This window comes from Microtus pennsylvanicus, chromosome 5 (assembly GCF_037038515.1).
Source record: "Microtus pennsylvanicus isolate mMicPen1 chromosome 5, mMicPen1.hap1, whole genome shotgun sequence".
Taxonomy (NCBI): Eukaryota; Metazoa; Chordata; class Mammalia; order Rodentia; family Cricetidae; genus Microtus; species Microtus pennsylvanicus.
Genome location: NC_134583.1, coordinates 122,191,552 through 122,213,176, shown reverse-complemented (window position 1 = coordinate 122,213,176; position 21,625 = coordinate 122,191,552). Strand labels below are relative to the sequence as shown.

At 50.8% G+C, this 21,625-nt stretch overlaps 1 protein-coding gene and 1 long non-coding RNA gene across 3 annotated transcripts; one reads left to right on the top strand and one right to left on the bottom strand.

The window, feature by feature from the left end:
• Window positions 1–9,189: 9,189 nt before the first annotated feature.
• Window positions 9,190–12,949, bottom strand: Nkx2-3 (NK2 homeobox 3). Its single transcript, XM_075974138.1, has 2 exons — window positions 12,203–12,949; window positions 9,190–10,730 (listed from the first exon to the last, which is right to left on the bottom strand). Exons 1-2 carry the CDS (start codon window positions 12,549–12,551, stop codon window positions 10,000–10,002), a joined length of 1,080 nt encoding a protein of 359 aa, XP_075830253.1. The 5' UTR covers window positions 12,552–12,949; the 3' UTR covers window positions 9,190–9,999.
• A 282-nt stretch (window positions 12,950–13,231) lies between these two features.
• LOC142850491 (uncharacterized) lies at window positions 13,232–21,272 on the top strand. Of its 2 annotated transcripts, none has more exons than XR_012910694.1 (2): window positions 13,232–13,355; window positions 13,739–21,272. It is a non-coding gene; the product is annotated as an uncharacterized LOC142850491 (long non-coding RNA). The 2 variants fall into 2 exon arrangements; XR_012910693.1 differs by having other exon boundaries at window positions 13,232–13,638.
• The last annotated feature ends 353 nt before the right edge of the window (window positions 21,273–21,625 follow it).

Below are 21,625 nucleotides of genomic sequence, written 5' to 3'. Positions count from 1 at the left end.
GGGTTTTGATGCACAGGATGCCAAAACTCCATGTTTTATTGGGTAGGTTGTTTGCCAAACCAAAGCCCCACCCCAATGAAGCATACATCTGTGGACCAAGCCATCTCCTGGCAGATGCTGCAACCGCTTTGAGAAAATGATGCTCTTTTCTAACACGTCCGAAGGTGCCCATGGTGCAACATGAACCCATATCCAACTAAAGTAGTTTCTTATACATCTGAAGGAGCTCTGTGACACTGGATTGGTGGTCCACACAGCTAGAGAAGAAGATGAAACCTCCAGACTTTGACCATGCTACCTTTGCCATCTGCCTTGCTGCTCATCAATCCTAAAACGGCAGTGTGGACCAAGTTTCTATTGCAGTCAGAGAAGTGTGAGCCCTCCTCTCTTTCTTCAGTCATTTACTTTTATTTTAAGTGTGTTGGTGTTTTGCCTGCACATATGTCTTTGTGAAGATGTTGGACCCCCTGGAACTGTAGCCACAGACAGCTGTCAGCTGCCATGTAGGTGCTGGGAATTGAACTTGAGTCCTCTGGAAGAACAGCCAGTGTGCTTAACCACTGAGCCATCTCTCCTGTCCTGAGACCTTCCCAAGGTCAGGTGGGATAATAAATTCCAGAACTTAGTTTGACTCCAGGCTGGGCTCCTGTCCTGGAACAGGGGACTAAGAGAGCTAAGACTTGATCTCAGCTGCAGACTCAAGTCAGATGACTTTGCTTGCTCTCCAAAAAGGAATTTGGGACTGTGGCCACATTTCTACCCTATTCTGGTCACTAAAGTGGGACCCAAAATCCTAGAGCCTTTCTTAAAGAGCAGCCCAGTCAAGTCTGGGGAGACTAGGGAACTAGGCTACAATCTGGATCTCTGGCCAACACCAGAGGGTGCTGACACCTTCTGAAACCAACCAGGAAGTGTTGGGGACCCTCCTTGAGCCCACTAGAGGGCACTGGCAGGGATCAGCTGTCAGTCACAGGATGCAGAACAGGTGATGTCATGGATAGAGCCAAGACCTGGGTGCAGTTCTTCCCTAAGGGGATCACCAGGGCAACTGTTGAGGAGGACATGGGCAGAAGAGCTGGTCAGCATGTGTCTTCTGGAGAAATCATCCATCTCCTGGTTCTGGCGATAGATAGCCTCTGGCCTAGAGTAAGTTGTGTTGCCTCCCTGAGCCTCTGTTTTTGCATCTACAAAGAGCTGCTGTGATTCGGGATTTCACATCTTGTGGGAACCCCAACCATAAAAAAAATTTTTTGTTGCTATTTCATAACTGTAGTTTTGCTATTGTTATAAATTGCAATGTAAATATCTGTGCTTTCCAAGAGTCTTAGGTGACCCCTGTGGAAGGTTTGTTTGCCGCCAAGGCGTCGCCACCCACAGGTTGTGAACCACTGCTCTAGAATGTCTAGAATATGGTCTGACATTTTAAGGAATAGAACTGTGGTAAGACCCACCATGTTTCTGGACCAGAGAAAACCTTTTAGAAGTGTATTTGAACACACACACACACAGATACACACACACCATAGAAATTTTTTGTTTTGTTTTGTTTGTTTGCTTTCAAGACATGGCTTCTCTGTGTAACAGCTTTGGCTGTCTTGGAACTCACTTTGTAAACCAACCTGGCCTCAAACTCAGAGATCCACCTGCCTCTGCCTCTGGAGTGCTGGGATCGAAGGCGTGCACCACCGCTACCCTGCCTAGCCCCCATAGAGAGATTTTTGAATGGTAGCTTCCTGGTGGAGGCTGTGTTTATCCCAGACAGTCAAGCATGATAGTCACACATTCAATTGTGAATGTCAGAGCATGCATCAATGGATAAAACAGGGCTGTCTTATCCTGCCAAGACAGGGTAAGATAGTTTTGAAAGTTGCTTGCCTTTGAAAATGGTGTGTCAGTTATGTTAGGCCTTAGCCAAAGTTGGTTGCTTCAACGCTGCTAATGTGACTTTGGGTGATTGCCTAGGTAGCTAGTTGTCTCTGTGATTTGATGCATGTTTTGGAAGTTGTTTTACTGAACTTCCTAATTACCCAGGTAACATTATTTCCCTTCTCAGATCTTTGATGGGGTTGAAGACTATATAAATGTAGTTACTTTCTCTCATGACTTGGCCAAGTTATTTATTATACAAGACCTAAGCTAGTTAGAATAGCATATTTGTATCAATATGCTCACAACCCCAGGGTGTATGTGTGAGGGTGTGTGTCACACAGGTATCATGTACAGCATGAACACAAAGTGGGGACATACAGAGTACAGAGAGATCTAAACTGACCTAGAATGTCCAAGGTCTCCCCCTCAGAGCCCTGTCTGCACTCGGAAAGTAAGACAGGAGAAAGACAGAAATCTGGAGACTAGAAAAGGAAGCAGTGGACTATGGGGGAAACACTGAACTGCACCTTAGAGAGGCCCAGTGACCCGGGGAGAGAGCCTCTCTCTCAGGCCATTTTCTCACCTTCTAAATTGAGTTAGTTGATCCCTTCAGCTTTGACACTCTCTTCTTCAGGGGATAAGGGAAGAAGGAGAGACGCCCACAGGAGTCAAAAATGGGGGAGGGCAGAAACCACAGCTCCGGGTCAGTTCTCCAGTTATGCATTCTTTCATCTACACACGCCAAAGAGTCCGCAGCGTGCCGACTATTTAAGACCCGAGAGAAGCTGGACGGTTCAACCAGACAGAATTTGGAATCTGAGGAGAGGTGATCGTTAGCAATTCCTAGCTGAAATTGGCTAGATCTCGAATGTATAACAAATTACAACTAATCTCAGGACTGCATCCAACTTAACAACACATTTGACCTTTGAACCCTTCTGTGAGTGGCTCACCATGTGTGACAGGATCCGTAGGACATACCCAAGCCTGAATCCACCAGTAGACACTGGGGTGGGAGTGAGTTCTGGCTACTTTATGTGGACTGGGAACTAATTTGTATCTCTCCCCAAGAACTCACCCTCAGGATGATCCAAGGGGACTTTTTGTACCTTTTTTCAGGGAATGGAAAACACACATGAGCTACTGGGTGCTTCTGGAGGAGGGCTTGTAAACGGGTGCAACTCACTACAGAAACATGTGTGGTAGCATGGCAGGACATGCCTGTAATCCAGCACTCGGGAGGCTGAGGCAGGAAGATCTTGAATATGAAGCTCGTTCACACAACAGGACTCACCCTTAAGAGAAGAAAAGAAAAGAAAAGGAAAAGAAAGGAAAGGGAAGAAAGAACAAGCAAGCAAGCTTGGTTAATGAATGGGGAAAAAGAAATAAAAACGAAAGCACACGACTGTTCTTCGGTGTGGTGGAGGAGGAGGCTCCTGTGGATGTGTGGGAGAGCCTAGACAGAGGCAGGGACATCTGGGAGAAGCCAAGGTATATGTGACCAGACTGAGCTGGAGCCTGCAGGCAGAGGGGAAAGGGGGAGGGGACGGAGGGAACAGGAACGAGGTACAGCAGTCAAGAGGGCAAAGGTACCAAAGGGGTGGGCAACCCAAAAGGCTGGATTGTAAAGGGAAGAGCCTCTGGGGAAAGGGCAACATGCAGGGGTGGGGGGAGGGGGAGGGAGGGTATGCCAGCCATACCCTGTAACAGGTAGGGACTTTGGAAGCTGGGAGAACCTGGCTGCCAGGTCCACTTTGGTACCTTAAACAGGCACCTCAGTCATTTGTCCCAGGGTTTGCGACTGCACAGTTAACATCTTTTAAAGCTTGAAATTACAACCCTAGGTAGATACCAAGTGTGCATTAAAATCACCAAAGGTGGACTAGGATTATGCTAACACAGTAACCCTAGCCATTTGAAACGTTTTTAAGTTTAAATTACTCTAATTGTAATGCTGGAAAAATTCAAATTCAATTCTTCAGTCACACCTAATCACATTCTCACGTGCCCCCAAAACTATATTGGACAGCACCCACATAGAATATTTCTATCCAATCAGACATAGTGGTGCACACCTTTAATCTCAGCACTCAGGAAGCAGAGGAATTCAAGGCCAGCCTGGTCTACACAAAGAATTTCAGAACAGCCAGAGCTACACAGTGAAACCCTGTCTAAATAAATAAATAAATTTCAGGAGCATATTTTTTTTTTTGGCTTTTTGTTTGTTTCGTTGTTTATTGTTTTCGAGACAGGGTTTCTCTGTGTAATATCCCCGACTGTCCTGGAATTTACTTTGTACAAAGACCAGGCTGCCCTGGAGCTCACAGAGATCCACCTGTCTCTGCCCACTGAGTGCTGGGATCACCGCTGCCTGACCAGCAGTACTTTTTACAACAGCCCCAAACTCTAAACTCATCCATCCACTTGCCTAGCAGGGATGGAATGGCGAGTTGTGGCGCATCAAACACTCTAAAGTAGTTTGAATGAACTGCCTGTCAACATGCAGCGGTACGGATAAACCTTGCAAACCAAAGCCAAGCACATAATGCATACAGGCGATTTCCTCTCGGCCAGGCCACGTTCTGGGGCGAAACTACTCTACAGCGCTGGAAACCCGGACTCAGGAAGTCTGTAGTCCCCGTGGTCGGGATTTGACAACACTGGCCGCGTTAGTTCTCCGCCTGGGTGTGAGCAGTTTACTGTATCTTTTTCTTTATAACGCCCTTTCTCCTGTATGCTTCTTCCTGTTTTCAAAATGCCCCTTCAGAAAACATCGCTGCTATTTATCTGGTAGCTACAATCCAGGTAGGGGAGGTGTTCCTTCAACACAGCTAACGTGCTTTTGAGGTCACAACGCTCTCAGGATACCTCTCCACCACAGCCTGCCCTCGCATGTGGCACCGCACCCCGGATTCCTACCTCTGCAAGGTGCTGCTGGCCTGGCTTCCTCTCCCAGGTGGTAGCGGTCAGGTTGCCTGGCCCTTCCAGTCCCGGCGCTGCCTCGGTCAGGCCCTCGGGTCTCGTTGGTGCACTCCCCACGCAGCCTGCGACCGTCCAGTGACCGTCCAAGCATCTGTGGCTGGGGGACCCGATGATCCAGCCTCTCTCTTACAGAGCCGGACAGAGGCGGGGTATGAACGGTGTCCACTCACACTACGTCCTTCCAGGGTCCTAGAGTTGGGAGCGGGTGGCCAGGAAGTCCCCTCTGAGACTCTGAACCCTGAAGCCAAGGCCAAGTAGGCAGACTCCATCCTCGAACCTTCCCGCCTCTGCAGGCGGTTCTCCACGGAAGCGCCCGCCCCCCAGCCCCACCCTACAGAGCTGCGCGTGGCCACAGACAGGTTTGTCTTTTGGTCGGTAAGCAACCAACAGCGGGCCCCGGTTTCTCTACAGGACCCATTTCTGCTGTAGTGATGGGCTAAGAGGACTCTGGCCCGGGAGTCCTTTCGCCTGGGTCTTACCCCTCCCCCCGCCCCCGCCCCCCACGGGTTAGATTCTTTGTTAAGAGTTAGGGACAGTTCCACGGGCTTCCTCGCAAAGGCACAGCTGGGGGTATGAGCTTGCTAAGTGGAATCCTGCACTCTGGAAGCCTGGTTCTCAGCCTGCACAGCTGCAAGCCCTTGCCTTGGTCGGTACAGGTTTGAACTAGGTCTCTTTTATTTCTGGGCCATCTCTTTAATTTTTCAAAGCCAAGGTGATCCGTACCTGAGTGTTTATGGCCATTCGCTGATTTGTGCATTCCTATTTGTGCACTTTAGTGTAGATTCTAAAAAAGAAACTGGGGACTGGAGTGATGGCTCAGAGGTTAAGACTGCTCTTCCATTGGTCCTAAATTCAATTCCCAGCAACCACATGGTGGCTCACAACCATCTATAATGAGAGCTGACTAACTTGCAGGAAGAACCCTGTATTCATGATAATAAATAAAACTTTTAAAAAAATCAAAAAGAAACTTAGAGGTCCATTCAGGGAGGAAACTGAGGTTCAATGTGCCCTGCTGTCCAGGTAGGTACTGCTTGTAGTGGTCGGCTTTGAGATTAGAATAGAGACCGCTTCTGCAGGAACCTGATCTGACTGGCCAGTAAGAACCATCTTCCTCCCACCCCTGCCTACTCACCTCCTAAGTCACTGTGAAGAGTGTTTATACTGTGTTAGCTCTGTGTGTGTGTGTGTGTGTGTGTGTGTGTGTGTGTGTGTGTGTGTGTGTGATTCCTCTAGGCTTCCAGAACAGTCTTGTGGGGCAGTAGCTTTAGAAAGATCTTCTCTGCCCTTCCATCTCCCCTACCCCACTCAACACACACACACACACACACACACACACACACACACACACACACACGGGACTGAATGATGCTACATTGGTCAAAGGTTTTCACTCTCTGATGTCCCTGGCTCTGGAACCCCAGCAATGACGGAAATCCTTTAACAAAGTAGTAGGAGCTATTTATATTTGGTGTAATCAGGCTCCCAGAGTGGGGCAGGGGGCTGGAAGGGGCTGGTCCAGTCTAGTTTTAATTATCTTAAGACACGCAAAGTAAACCACAAGGAAGTCAGTACATAGGCCCAGCTGTGTTTCCTCTTTGAGGACCACATTCCTCTTCTAGAACCTAAGAGGATGCAGATTCAAGGAAGACTGACTGGACAGGAGGAAGCCGGCGGGGAAGGTGAGGGTCAGGTGCTAGGAGCATTGGGAATCCACAGCCCAGCAGGATGCAGGAGTGTGTGTGTGTGTGTGTGTGTGTGTGTGTGTGTGTGTGTGTGTAGCTCCCTAGGCAATTCCAGTGGAGCAAGGATGCTGCTCCTAGAGACTTCAACTCCTCCAGCACAGGCTCCTTGCTGGGAGTGAGCTGGCTGAACCGGGCTAGCATCATCTAGTGACTGCGGGGAATCCCAGCCCTCACTCTTCCTCATTTCCAAGTCCTGCCCTAACCTCAGACTGTGCGGTGTCAAGGCCACCACCAAGTTCCAAGCCTCCTTGCCTACATCTGAGCTGTAGGGGCAAGTGTGATACCTGAGGAGACAGGGATTCCCGCCCAGCACAGTGCCTAAGAAAACAGAAAGCAGACCCTGGTTCCAGTATTTCAGGATGAACTGATGGGTGTCTTGCCCAGGCACAGGTAAGCCAAGACCGCCCCTTCCCCCATTTCCCTCACAGCCAAAACCGAAGTCACAGCTTGACTCCACCTGGGAGGGTCACCTGCCTTCCTGTTGCGCACCAAAGGAGCTGATGAGTCTATCTACAAAACTCTCCGAGCCCACGAAAGTCTTGCGGTCATGTCTGCCTCAGAGATGCCAGCTTGACCCTCCATGATCTTCCATGGAAGGACAGAGACAAAACTGTCCTCATACCACACAACGTTTGGATACTGGAAAGTACCTAAGTCTCTGGTGGCACAGATGGGGGTGTGATCACCTCTATTTGAGGGGTTCAGGAAAATGTCTGACCTTGAAGCAGGAATTTACCAGAAAGATGAGGATGCTGTCCCAGAGAAATGGAAGACATTGCGGTGCAGGGGCTTTGTGCATGAGAGGTCACCGCTGCTGGGTGGTTTCTTTTTCCCTTTTCCTAGTGAGCTATCAACTGAAAGGTGTCTTCCTGACTCTTCTATCAAAGGACTTCAATTCTTAGCATTTTATTCTATTGACACTTTAGATTCTACCAACTGTTTTAAAAATAAAGTCAAAAAACCCCACATAGGTTGTCACGCCCCACCACCCAACTCAACATACCCAGAAGTGAATTGAGGAATCTGTGAACACTGGTTTCCTACTATCTCCATTCCCAGCACCTAGAACAGTGCGAATAAACAGGTTCTAGATTATACAGTTGAGTGGATGAGTGAGTGAGTGAATGAATCAATGAATGAATCTTTTCCAGCTGGTGAGAAAACGAGACTTCCTCCTCCAGCCTACAGCTTAAGAAACTCGCGGCTAAATAAGTCCAAGAGGACCGGGAGTTTGGTAAGAAGGTGGCTCACGGGGTGGCGGGAGGGAGGAAGGGTTCCAACACACCGCAATGACTGAGTGTCCAGGAGTCTAGTCCACTAACTCGATCCCAGCCCTGGGGTTGTCCAGGTACCAGAGAGCAAAGAGGAGCAGGGTCTTCCTCCTCCCTCCAACCCCATCTACAGCCTCAGAGCTAGGCCCTTCGGGGATGGGGCCAAGTACGTCCTGGGCAGTCAGAGGGTTTGGGGGCGCTCTCTGGCCTGCCTGTTTCATTCCCCCTTTCTTTCTCCTTCCCCCCTCTGCCCTTGGGTCTCTCTAGCTCCCCAGACTAGCGGCCTGGCAGCAACCTAACAGCCCCCACCCCCTCCAGCAAGGGCGAAATTGCTAAACTTGTAGCAATAATGACCCTGCATTCAGACAGCCGACTCCCGCTGAACCTCTCCGCGCCCCGGCCCGCCCGGCCTAATCAGAGTGCCCCTCCCTGTTGCCCGCCCAGCCCCCGGCCCCCCGGCCGCCCCTTCCCCCCACACACAAAAAAAATCGGGGAACAAAACCCCCGCGCATTTCTCCGTCCCTCTGTTGAGCAGACTGTTGCACAAAGCCCCCGCTCTGAGAAGCAATGGGGAGCTGGGGGGGACGTCAATCCGACGCGCTGGGGTTTTTGTTCGCACAGGGGACCTCGCCTTCCTACCACACCTTTTGTTCGGGACTCCAATAAAAAGCCATTCTTTCCGCACCTTCCCGGCCCGGAGCCGCCTTTCAGCCAGACCCGGCCCCACAATGGCGCGGCGCTCAGAGGCCTCCCCATTCACCCGCCTTGGCACGCTCACAATCGGCCGTGTGGCAGCACAGGCCTCGCACAGGCATTCTCCGCAAGTGACAAGGAGCCGCATAAAGCCGCGGCCGCCGGGGGAGAAGGGAGGGCGGCCGAGGGGGAGAGCTCGGCCCCGGCGGGGCGCAATGCAGCGCCCCCGGGCGCGCTGGAAGGCCCGGTGGTGGCCGAGAAAGGAGCCACCCAAGGCTGAGCCTGGAGGCGAGCTTTTCGTCTTTCTGGGAGACCCTGGAAGTGGGGCAGAGTCTCCGCTTGACCGAGGCAGGTCCCCGCACCAAGTCAGTGCATCTGGATAAAATGTAGCTGTGGGTGGGGGATTACAAAGTCCTGGACCTCAGAAGACCCAGAGCCTCCCTCCAGCCTGTTCGGCCCACAACACTAAAGAGAAATTAATGAACAAAGCGGTGAAGAGACCAAACTAGCAGCCTGGGGCCTGGCTCAGAAGCACCAGGCCGAGATGCCCAGGGTGCTTTTCCTCACTTCCCGCCCTGCTTAAGGTGGGGGGGGGGGGCGCTAAACAAGTCTGCAGCAAAGTCAAACAGTTCAGAAATATTGCACCTTCTTTATTGACTCCTGTAGTGTATGACAGCGGGTGTGTACACGGCGTGTGGATATAGTTATATAGAGAGATAATGTGCTGAATACAGGATACAAAACAGAAAGGAAACCAACCTGGGACACCTAAGCTGGCCTCCAGGTCCTGGATTTGCTCAGCTGCCTCCCTTCCCCCAACTTTCGATCTCACTGGGGTGGTGGTCTCCAAGAAGAGTCCCCTGACAATCCAGAGATGCGGGCGGAGTCTGTCTCAGAAGAGAGGCAGCTGGAAAACGAAAATCCACTGTGTTGTGGCGCTCCAGGATAGAAAAGGGGACTGGGAATCGGTGGATTCAAGCCACTACCCCATTTCCCTCTCCTTCACACTAGTTTTCTTTTTCGTTTTTCTTTTCTTTTCTTTTTCTTCCTTTATTTTCCTGTTTGGTCTGGTTCCCCCGACCGACCGTACTTCGAGAAGGCCAAGTGTAGGCCGAAGGAGAAAAGCCCTCTTCCGGAGAGCAAGTGACAGTCGGAGTTCCAGCCTCCCGCACTCCCCGCAGAGCCAGGGTGGGGGGCCAACCTCTTCACTGGAGCCTGGCCCGTGTTTCTGTCTCAGACAGTCTTGACGACTGGACCAGGGCGTCCGTTTCTCCGCTGAGCCCCAGACCTAGAGTGTGCTGCGACCCTGGCCCCTCGGGGAGCGGTATGTCTATTTTATTTTAACGAGGGGACCTGGCCCTTGGGTCCGGCCCTTCTCGTGTCTCATTCCCGCGGCGCCAAGCTGCGGTAGGACGCCCGCCGCGTGTCCAGTCCTGTCCTTACCAAGCCCTGATGCCCTGCAAGGTCCCCTGTGCGCACGCCGGCCCGGCTGCGGCTCCCTGGTGCAAGGGTTGAGCGCCGCCACCACTGCCAAAGCCCCCCAGGTTGCTCACGTTCACAAAGGATCCGCCTCCGGTGGCGCTGCAGGCGGGCTGCATGGCGGTGGTAGCTGCCGAGGCCCCGCCGCCGCCACCGCCTGTCGGATAGGCGCAGCCGTAGCTGCCGCTGTAGGCCGCGGCTGCGGCTGCTGCTGCAGCCGCTGCTGCTGCGGCGGCGGCCGAGTTCCCGTAGCCGTAGGCGGGGAAGCTGTTGTAGGAATAGGCGCCGGCGCCCACGCTGTAGGGCGAGCCATAGGCCTGCGCGCTGGGCGTGACGCACGGCTTGCCATCCCGCACCAGCACCGGCACTGCCACGCGGCGAGGTGGCGGTGGCGGCGCGTGAGTCCCCAGCTCCAGGGACTTGTCCTGCCGCTGTCTCTTGCACTTGTACCTGCGATTCTGGAACCAGATTTTCACCTGCGTGGACGTGAGCTTCAGACTGCTGGCGAGGTGCTCGCGCTCGGGCGCCGACAGGTACCGCTGCTGCTTGAACCTGCGCTCCAGCTCGAAGACCTGAGCTTGAGAGAAGAGCACCCGCGGCTTCCGGCGGCTGCGTGGCTTCGGCCTCTCGCCGTCCTCGTTCACCTTACAGTCTGCCGTAGCTTCTAGAGACTTCTTCAGCTGGCAGCTTTCTGCGTAGAGAAGCAAGACCTTAGCCCCGTTATGACTCCCTGTATAGCACCCCAACGCCCCGGCAGCACAGAGCACTCCATAGTAAATGCTTAGATCTGGAGAAAGTTCATAGTTTCTGGTACTCAAGGACCCTGCGTTAGACAGAGCACCTTCCCAGGAGAAGGCACGTTTGGTGGGGAGTAGTTAGCTTGCATTTATTAGAACTTGAGTATCTGCGAGAAAAGCGATTAAGTGTGCAGCTCGACGCGCTAATAACTATTTTCAAGATGAAAGCTTGCGTCTGCATTAACAATAGTATTTGCAAACTCGTTTGCCTACCACTCACCAAGGATACCTGAAGGTGTGAAACGTGTTGGTATTGGGGACAGGCAGCCTGGATGTGGGATATACGGGTTGATTAAGGAATTTTTTTTTCTGCTCGGAAATATCTTAAGTGTAAGGCACAACTCAAGAACTGATTTTTTTCTTATCAAAACTACTGTGTGAAACAATATTTGTATATTACCTTACATAGGAAAAAAGTTGGATGGACCAATTTAGACAGTTTTGTGTCTGTTTTAGGCCTGGAGAACAGACAGAGAAAAATCCTTGGTCTCAGCCACATCAAACCTCCACTTGGAGAAGAGATTCTTTGATTCTGTCTTCCTTTCAGACATTTCCTGCGGGGTTATTCAGTTATCCGATTTTCCTACCACCTCTGGTCTGTTAAGCGTCCAGAACCCCCAGCTAAATTCTTCACTTTACCCCACCCTATTGGATTGCAGCCTGAGACACAAAGCTAACGCTAGGATTTTTTTTTTTAAGGCTTTCACTTCATGGGTGTGAGTGGTGCGGTCATCTGGAGTAGATCGTGCTACCACACACCGACCATCCCCTCTCCTTCTCAGAGTGCTAGCTCCAAGCTCAGAAGTAAGGTAAAGTCCATCAAAGTTCCTTGTCTGCAAGGACGCCAAATACACAACCTGCTGGCACTGCCCCTTTTCGAGAAAGCCGGGAAAGCTGGGGTGACTGCCCAGCCTCATTCTGGAACTCAACACACATTAGGCAGAAAAATGGCGAGATTACTGACTCCTTTTAGAGAAGAGGGGTGTTTGAGAAAACACACACACACACACACACACACACACACACACACACACACCACGATGTTAGAACCCAACTGCTGGGCCCCTGTCACTTCTGGCTTATCTGAACCCGGGCTGTAAAAACCACTTTCCTTTCCCTCAGGGGCTGCTCCCGCTCCTCCCTGCTCTGCAGAAGAGTGGTCACCAGAACCACCACTTTCCCCCCTCTACCCTAGCTGCATCTCAGGTACCTGCGCTTTGCAGAGCTGTCCTCGAACCTGGCTAGGCATGACTCTAGCCAAACGTGAAAGGGGCGGGTGGCCATGCTGGCACGGTTTGTGGGTTGTTTATGGGCTCTGAGCCATTGCCCCAGGTGTAGGGACACATTTCCTTTCCCCCCTACTCACTTTGGCTCCGTTCTCTCACAACCTCCTCTTCTTGTTCCTTGGGCCTGCTGCAGGAGTCTCGAAGGACTGTATGGACATAGCTTTGTGGACAGAGACCTGAATCTCCGTGGCCCTCGGCAGCAGCTAGTGAGTTCAAATAGGACAGTTTCTCTCCCTCTTCTTCCTCGTCCTCCTCCCCTGCATCAGAAAACTGTGTCCCGTCAGTCGCAGCCAGCATGCAGGGAGCCGAGTGGAAGTGCTGCTCCAGCTCCGCCTGCAAGTGAGCTCCGTGGAAATGCTGCTGCTGCTCCAGATTCAAAATGTCTTTGACTGAGAAAGGGGTGGAGGTGACCGGGCTTGGTAACATCATCAGGGCCACTTAATTGTCCAGTCCAAATACTCAATAAATCCCGGCGGGGGCGGGGAGGCAGAGCGGCGGCTCCAGCTCTTCCTCTGACTCCGAGGTGCTGCGGAGTCGAGCTTTTGACAGACGCGGTCCTGCTCCAGTCTAAATCGCCTCCATTGGCCGGGACCTGGGGGTCTGGGTTTTGTTACAGCCACTGCAAGGACTGGGGCCGGGGCTGTGAAGCCTCTGTCCGGGGGCCGTGCGTCACGTCGAGGGGCGGGGTCGGCATCCTGGCCTCCTTCCTAATTGGTTCTGGCATATGTGAGCCACGCCCTCCGCGTCCACCCAGTGGGATGTTGCTGCGCTACCAGAAATAGACAGGGACTAGAATAGGGTCTTGAGGTCCAAGTCACTGTGGGAGAGCTGTATTGAACCGGGTGTCCGAATCATCGATTCTCGTTCCACCTAGCCGCATCTTCCCGACCAGGGGCAATTTTGAGAGGCTCACTGTCCGTGATCCAACAAAGTCCTAAAAGGATGGCACAGACTGGCTTTTCCAGCTGCTTCGGGGCAGGAAAACTTCCTGGCCAGTAAACAGCGGACGGTGGATTCCTCAGGAGACGAATCCTGTATCTGTGGAAATATGAGCGACGTGTCAAATCCCACCTTGTCTTTACCGTAGCTGTTCTCACCACGTGGAGTGCCTTTTCCATCCTCAGTTCCACGAATGGAAAACTGTTCTCCGAGGCTCTACTCAAATACCACGTCCTCCAAGGAATCGCTGCCAGGTCGCCTAGCCCGGAAGTCCTCTTCCTCTGAACTTGCTCTGTTAGTAATGCCACTTGTCACTCCCCGTCACCTAGAGCTACTTATGACAGGCTGTGTGTGTCCTCCTGGTTGTCAAGTTAGATTGCGAGTCCCTGAGGGCAGGGTCCAGGTCGCATTTGCCCTTGCGGCCTTTGCAGTGGCTGCAGACAACAGGTATCTGAAAGACAGATGAAGTACTTTGGTGCCTGCTGCTCTTGCTTCGAATCCTGGCCTGAGTCAATATTGGGTCTTTGACATTCTCAGTTTCCTCGTCCATATAAAGGAGCCGAATTCCCTCTTCTAGGTAATTGCTCTAGGTAAATAGGACTAACCAGGCCGAAGCATAGTGCAGGTCTAGGAATGCTAAGGGCTCAAAACGTGTAACTATCCTTTTTCTGCCTCAGAGGTCAGAACAGTCGTTGACATTGATCCTGACCTGGCGGGAGCACACATCGCACACTGGGCAGCTTTGAAGGGAGGTAACCCAGCTGTGGGGGCAGCTCTCTCCTCGCCTGAAGTCTTGGCCCTGAGTACAGATAGGCCTCAACTTTCAGAAGCGCCTTATTTCTCTACCTGTTGGCTTTCGGGTGCGTTTCTGAGACAGCGGTTGCATTCTGTGGGGAGAATATACGTAGTCTCGGACTCTGAAAACTGCCTGGTGGGGACCACCTTCTGGCATTCACCTGCCTATAAGCTTAACCCTCTGAATAGCAGCGGCTTCTATTGTGAAGCTCACAACAAAACGCGTGGGCAGCACGCCTGGAAGCAACAAATGAGGAGTGGTTCTGGTTTCACCGCGGGGGTTCCTCACCAGACCGCCCCTGGCTTTTGTTTGTTTTCTCCCCCCTCCCTCCCAGAACCGCACAGTTGGGAGAGACTGGCCTCAACTGGAAAGGACGGCTGGAAGGCACTGGGACTGAGGATAACGCCCTGGGAAACGGGTAGACACGGCACGAATAGGGATTATATGGAGGGTGGCCTTGGGGAACCCAGGGACAGCAGAAGGAGAGGTGCCCCAGGCCCTGGAGAAAGGGTTGGGAGGAGAGGGAGGCGGGGCTCTTGGGGGAGAGCGGAAATGCTGCGCCCCGGGCCACCGGGGAAGCTGGGACGAAGCTCCCTCCACGTGCCCTGGGGGAAGTGGAAATGGTCGTCTGTGGGTAGGCCCTCGAAACCATTTCTAGGTCGCAGGAGCCTTTTCGTTTTTAAGACTTGAACCTCAGGCGGGGACCGCGGTCGCTACAGAAGGCGAGTCTGCGGAGGGAAGAGTGCGCCTGGTTTTGCGGTGGATCCCGAGCGAACGAGGTGGGGTGAGTGCGTGGCACTGCAGGGTCGGGGACTTTGAGCGCCTCCAAGCTGGCAGTGAGAAGACCAGAAGGAAACCGCGCTCCAGTCTCAGTCACCAAGCTCTGCCGCAAGGCAAAACCGTCGCGGAGCAATTCTTGTTCCCTTCTGATCTCCTTTTTTGTTTTTTAAAGTTTTCAGGTGATTTCAAGATTTGAACAAAAAAGATAAAAGCTATTTGCTTCCATGGGAAGCTCGTATTTCCCCTTGCTTGGTTTCTTGCGTCCTAGCGCTGCTTCGCCCTCACCTAAACGTTGCTCCAGAAACTGGTCTTAGATTCATGACTGAGCGAAACCCAGTCCAACAAGGCCAGGAACTCAGTGGCACACCCACACACCTGCAGCAGCCGGCTAGGCCCGCTCCGGCCTCTTCTCTCTGCTCCCCACCTGCAGAGCACGTGGCAGGGTCTCCTCCAAATCCTGTGGCCACCACTACCTGGTCAGGTATTCTCAAAACACACCTGGACCGCTCTCTCTTGAGAACCCTGGCCAAGCTGCTCCACAGCAGGCTGGGACCGGACTATACCTGGGAGGACCCGGTGGGGAGACTGGTAAAGTGCCAGCTAGGGGCTTCTATGGCCTTACCTGCTCTCCCCTCCCTAACCTGGGACACCGCCGGTTCTGACTTTTATCCACCACCTTGACTTTTACGATTGAATGGTCTTTGAATTTTGTCTAGAGCAGGGGTTCTGGTCATTTCCAGCTTCTCTTTCCAAATTGTTTAGTCTTGTCTTATACTGGTTTCGAAGTAGCAGGTTCCCAGGCAGGCCAACCGCCTTCAGATGGCCTGTCTTTCCCGCTCAGGCACCCGGCACCCGAAAGGACTTTAGATCTGTGGACTGCCAGCTGTTCGCCGCTGTAGGGGAGGAAAACTCCGGTGCAGGAGCCCGCTTCCTCCCTCCCACTCCCCGGGACCTGCTGCTGCTTATCGGGGTACAGAATCTAGTTCCACTCGGTATCCAGTTACTAGCGCGTTCTGGGGCATTTGCATTCTCTTGTCTGAAAAGATCTTAGAAATCTTAGATTCTTGCTCAGTTAACAATAGGTTTTCGTATCAGACACTTTAGCCAACTACTGTCAGATAAAGTAAATATGACTGCAGTTTGGCTTAGTTTTAGTCCTAAGTGTCTGTCTGGGTTCACCTCCATCACCTAGTACACATCACAAGCCCCTCCCATCGGATATTTGATTACAGATCTTGCTGAAGTGGTGGCAAATTCCCTGGGGGGTGCTTTATAGACTTGTATATATAATAAATAAAATTATAGCTGTTAAAGAGCCTTGTGTTAACCATTACAGTAATTGCATTACCGAAGGAAAAACGTGGCAACTTTTGAAAGCTTTGTGTTAGCAGTCGCTCCTTTCCTCCACATGTAAAATAGGCAACAGTTTTTCTACCACTTCACATCATTGTCTCAACACGCAGCTGTTTAATTATGGAATCAGGGCCCCGTTTTTAATTTTTTAATGTAACACTACAGTCATTTTCTATTCAATTATGAAAAAATAAACCGTAAACTCAACTGGCCAGATACATGAAAACTTTGGTGAGTTTTTAATATACTTGAAGGCTGTCCTAGAAATTGCTTTTAAATGATTCCCACACACAAAGAAAGAACCGAAGTGAGGAAGGGCTTCGTTTCAGCGGTGACGCTAAGTGGAATACCATTGATTGTTGGTGGCATCAGTGGCGTGCTAGATTTGGTTTTGGTCCTGTAGAGAGACAACAGAAAACTGTTCCCAACTCCCGCGCAGACCGGTGTTAATACTGAAAAGGGTGAATACATTCCCTGACTTGGGTTATAAATCTGCTTCCTAACGGCTAAGCGTTTGTATAATTGTAAGGAGATGCGTTGCTTGGTTCTAGAAAGCATTAAATGTATCTAATTTCTTGAGTGTGTGTTTTCGTGGTGAACTAATGTTGTGTGAGGGATTTTTAAGTGGGCTGTGAGCACAGAGCTTGTTTTGCACGTGTGGGTAATTTTTCTAGATTTTGTTTGGAATTAATTTTCTAAACAGATCATCATTTCTCTTCCCTGAGAGAAAAATCAGTCCAAATCCAGCAAATTGTGTGGTCTGTGGTATAAATTACAGGCCATCTCTGAGAGTTTCGGTTTCTCAGGCGAGGAGTTCTCATATCTTCTCAGATCTGACCCACCAACACTTTAAAAGATAAAAATGTAAATTGGGATTTCTTCACCAAAACCAGTTCCTTTATGGTTACGACATTGGAGTCAGAGGGCTATCTCCGTGGAAAAAAACTCAATATTTCTTCTAACAAAAAATGCCTAAAACAAAGGGTGCTTTACGCAGTTATTTGTATTGATGTGTGTGCTATTTGAAAATGCAATGAGCAGTTTTAACTAGAGGATTTAACTGGAATGCGGAATGCATTCCGTAGGTTTTTTTTTTAACTTCCTGTAGCTAAATTTTAACGACTTCTAAATTTTAACCTTCCAAAAATACAATCTAACTTCAGAAAGTCTTTTTAAGTCTTTGGCGAATTAATTCACTCAAGCAAGAGCGACTGCCTTGCCGGTTCTCGCGGTTCGCTGAGCAGACGAGTAGGAAGAGCGCGAGAAGTGGCACTCGCCTTAGGAACAGCAGATTGTTCTCTCGTCTCTTCCTCAAACTACCCTCTTCGTATTGCCTACTCTCAACCGCAAACCTACTTCTACGGACCTTGGCCTCCTGGAGTTACCTGAAAACTTGCTTCCCAGTCAGACTCTCTGGAGTCACTTAGGGAGAATAACTTCAAACCATTCGAGGAAGAAAAATACCTTTCCCATTTGCAAGACAGCGTTGCTGGTTTAAATCTCTCATGTGTGTTTTCATTTGGTTCTGTCTGCGTGGGACCCAGAGGTCCGACTCTGGTCCGCTCTTGGGGGGAGGGGCAACGATTCCCTAGATTAGTCGGGACACTCCGTCGGTCACCCAAGAAAAGTCTCTGGACACCCTGGCCCTGGGGCTCACTGCTCAGCTCCCCAAGGCAGTCCAGGTTTTCTCCTCAGTGCGCTGGGTTGGGCGGTGCGTGGGGAAGTGAAATGTGGGCTTTACCCGGAATTGGATAGAAATAGGAGGTGGAGAGCGTCGAGGCCTCAGATGGGCGTAGTGACCAGTGGAGGTTCACAGTCACAAGATCAGAGGCGTGATGCACCCCAGAAGCCAGGTTCAGGCTACTACCCCAGGCCTACTGGACGCAGCTTCCTCGCCCACTCCGAAATTTCGGGTCAAGGTCAAAGCCTTGGGGGTTTCAGGCTGCGGGCCTGAAGGTGAAGGGGACTTACTCGGTCTTGCTTGCCAGCCGGCCGGCTCTGCCTCTCTAAGCTCCCGTGCTGTTTCAGTGAACTGCTTTCTGGCTTTCGGCCGATGCGCCTCTCTCCAGCTTTGCGACCCCAACAAACCAGAGCCTTAAGGACCTCTGTTCAGGCGTTGTCTTTGTCCTTAAGCCTGCCTCTAGGATCTCAAACCTCCCCACTCCAGAGAAGAGGATCTTCTCACCGGTTCAGGCGCTGAGGTCCTCCGGAATTCCAGAGTCTAGGACTGTAGAATCCCAGGACCTTTCTCTTGGCAGCCTTCCCCGCAGCCACCCTTCCCTCCCCGCCGGAGGCCACACTTTCCCCACCGCCTTCTCCCTTTTTTCTCTGGGTCCTTTTCCTTCTTCACTCCCACTTCCTTTCTCCCACAAACCCCCCCTCCCACATCCATCTTCCAGCTTCGTTTAAAATTCTGTCTCTACTCCTTCCCACCTGTTGGTTTCCCGTTTTCTCACCTCCTCCCTTTTTTATTTCATACTCTTCCATCCTAGCCTGGAAGCTGTTAGTTTTGTTTTTGTTTTAAAATCTTGGTTCCCACCGGTGTTTGATTTAAAAAATAAAAATAAAAAAGCTAGGCTTCATATCAGCGCTGCTCAAGTGAGATCGACCAAGTTGAGCAAAGCTCCATTCATGAGCTGTTTCCCAAATCCCAGCTCTGTGCCTGGGCCTGCTCAGGAAAATGCCCGAGCATCTTTGGTCAAATGAAAGGGATCCTATTCCCTGCCCTGCTCCATCTCCTAAGCTGTCTCTCACATCCCACCCCCACCCTTACTCCCCAGCAGCGGTGTGTGTGTGGGGGGGGTGAGGGTGGTACGTGGTGTGTAGACTCCAGGTGGCTGGCTGGGCTTCTCTCCTGGTGGAAATCCCCTCCAGGCTGATCCCGAGGAGCCTGCACTTCCTTCTATTGTGGCTGTCCAGAGAAGCCCGTGCTGGGGGTGAGCCTGAGGCCCCCACTTCAGAAATCCCTTAAGAGTAGACGGGGTCTCCCTGACAGGGACCAGGGCTCAACACCTCACACAGGTAGATAGGAACCCTCCTTTCCTGAAAGCACCATTTGTATGCTGGGGGTTGTTCAACCTTGAGATCATCCCAGCTAGACGCACCCTGGACCACTTTGAATTTCTGGGGCCAAATCTGGGAAAGAATAGTGGGTTCTTCATCGTCTCACTTTAGCCAGCCTTGTAAGGAGCTCAGGTCCAGTGTTCTATCTCTGAAGCCGCCCCCCCCCCATCTTTCTAAGCTGCCTGTTTTGGGGCAGCCACTAAGTCACTGGCCTCCTGAAGTACACTAGACTTCAGGATTTCTTTCTGTGTCTTTAACTGCATGGCAGACACTGGCCACCCTCCGATCCACCTCGACCCTTTCACCTTCAATCCACTACGCGAGATGGATGTCAACTGTATCACTCTGAGAAACAGTTGGGTGCAGACCTGATTCTTTCTACCTACTTGTCTGCAAAGTGCTTTTCTGCGCTGGCCTGATGTACCATGGATCTATGCCGGGGGATGAAGGCACTTGGGGCTATTCACGACTGTAGACTGCATTAAAGCCTTGCTCATGCGCAGTGAATGATCATTATTATGTCGGGCAGCACTCCATCTGAGTTCTCCTCCCTCCTCTCCCTGACACCCAGCAATAATGAGAATGACTGGTAAATGACATGAGATCAAGAGATAAATGTTTATATGGTCCGAGGTGAAAACTAACCTCCATGACTGGATGTTCTACTTTCATACAGACAGTTTATGAGATCCTTACAATTAGTCATGTTCAAGGGGGCCCTAGAAGGATCTGCATGAGCTGTAGCCAGAGAAGAAGGAATAGATTTTATTGCTAGAATTGTAATGACACTGTGTGTGCGTTCTTGAAAGTGATAAAACTGCGTTGAAAATTCTGCTCCACAGATCATGACCCTGCACTTGCATATGCATATTCCAGAAGGTGGCCTGTATATATGTATGTATGTATGTGTGTGTATATATATATATATATATATATATATATATATATATATATATATATATTCTAACAGTGAATGAACTTGTGTGGGCATAAATGTCTTGCAATTCTCACAACTGACAAACTGACAAACACAAATGAGGCTGGATGTATACAGACTTCATGAGCTTGCTTGTGCATAGGTGCCTTCAGGATTCCCTGTACTGCATGGTGTTTCCCCCAAAGAAGAGGCAGCTCTGTCCAAGGGTGGGGTCCAGGAAAACTTGGTTTTCTCTGAGTTATAGCCTATCTTATACCTGAGCCCTGGACTAGAGCACTGCCCTTGGTGTCCACCAGATCTAGGTGTGGAATAGAGCCCTGCCCATGTTATAGCCTTGTGACCTTAATCCAGTTTTCCAACCTCACCACGCAGCAGCTTTCTCACTAGCTCAGAAGGTAATCATGGGGGCTGGAGACATGACTCAGCTGTTGAGAAGCTTTGCTTCTCTTACAGAGGATCTGGGTTCAGTTCCTAGCACCTACATGGCAGCTCACAGCTGTGTGTAATTCTAGTTCCAGTGGTGATCTGATGCCCTCTCCTGACCTCTGTGGACACCAGACACCATGCGGTGCACATATATTTATGTCGACAAACACTCATAAAATAAAATATATACATTTTTCAAAGAGAAGATAACAGTGGTGTGGACTTTATAGACCTGCAGGAAGGATTAAAGAAGCGATAGAAAGTGTGTGTGGAGCTAAAGAGGGTGCAGCGGAGGCTGTGACAGCAACTGCCTTTAGTCCCAGCACTCCCAGAGCAGGTGGATCTCCGAGTTTGAGGCCAGCCTGGTCTACAGAGCAAGTTCCAGGGCAACCAAAACAAAACATCAAAATCAAAAATTAAGAAAAACAAAAACAAACAAAAACAAACAGACAAAACACCTTAGAGAACCTGCCTGCATTTGGTGACATCCACACCTGTGGTCCCAGCACTGGGGAAGTAGAGGCGGACAGGGAATCAGGAGTTCCAACCCAGCCTCAATGACATAGTGAGTTCCAGGTCAGCCTGTTCTAGAAGAAATACATGAACAATTTAGAGAAACACTAGAAACGTTTTTTTTTTCCTGCCTGGGGACTGGCAGGGAAATGAGGAATGGGTCCTGGTCTGAGCTTGGAGCAGGATTCCCAGAATTTCCAGGCCCTCTGTTTTCTGATCTGGGTAGTGGTGAAGGAGCAGGAATTGTTCTCTTAATCTTTAGGAATAATAACTTGTGGAGTCACCAACAGCCTCTTCTTAGCTCCCACCCATACTCCCCATTCTCACCCCCCCACCCAGCCCCAGAAAACTCCAAACTTAACCAAGCTTCCTGCTCCCACGAATGCATCATTTTCAGCTGGTGTAAACACATCTCTAAAGTCTCATGTCATTGTTATCATGTTTAGATAAAGATCTGGCCAATTAGTGTCCTCACTGGAATGCAAATAGATCATCTGCCCTGGACCCACCCTGGAGGTGGGCATCTCCCTGAGAACTTTTTCTTCTTTCCCTCCTGGTTTTGGGCAAGAACACCTCATGTTGGAAACATCTGTATTGTGGTTTCTCCCCTGGATCCAGGCAGTCTCTCACCATCTCTGAGCCTGTTGATGAGGACCACCTCTGGGAACTGATAGCAAGAACAGAAATAATCCAGCT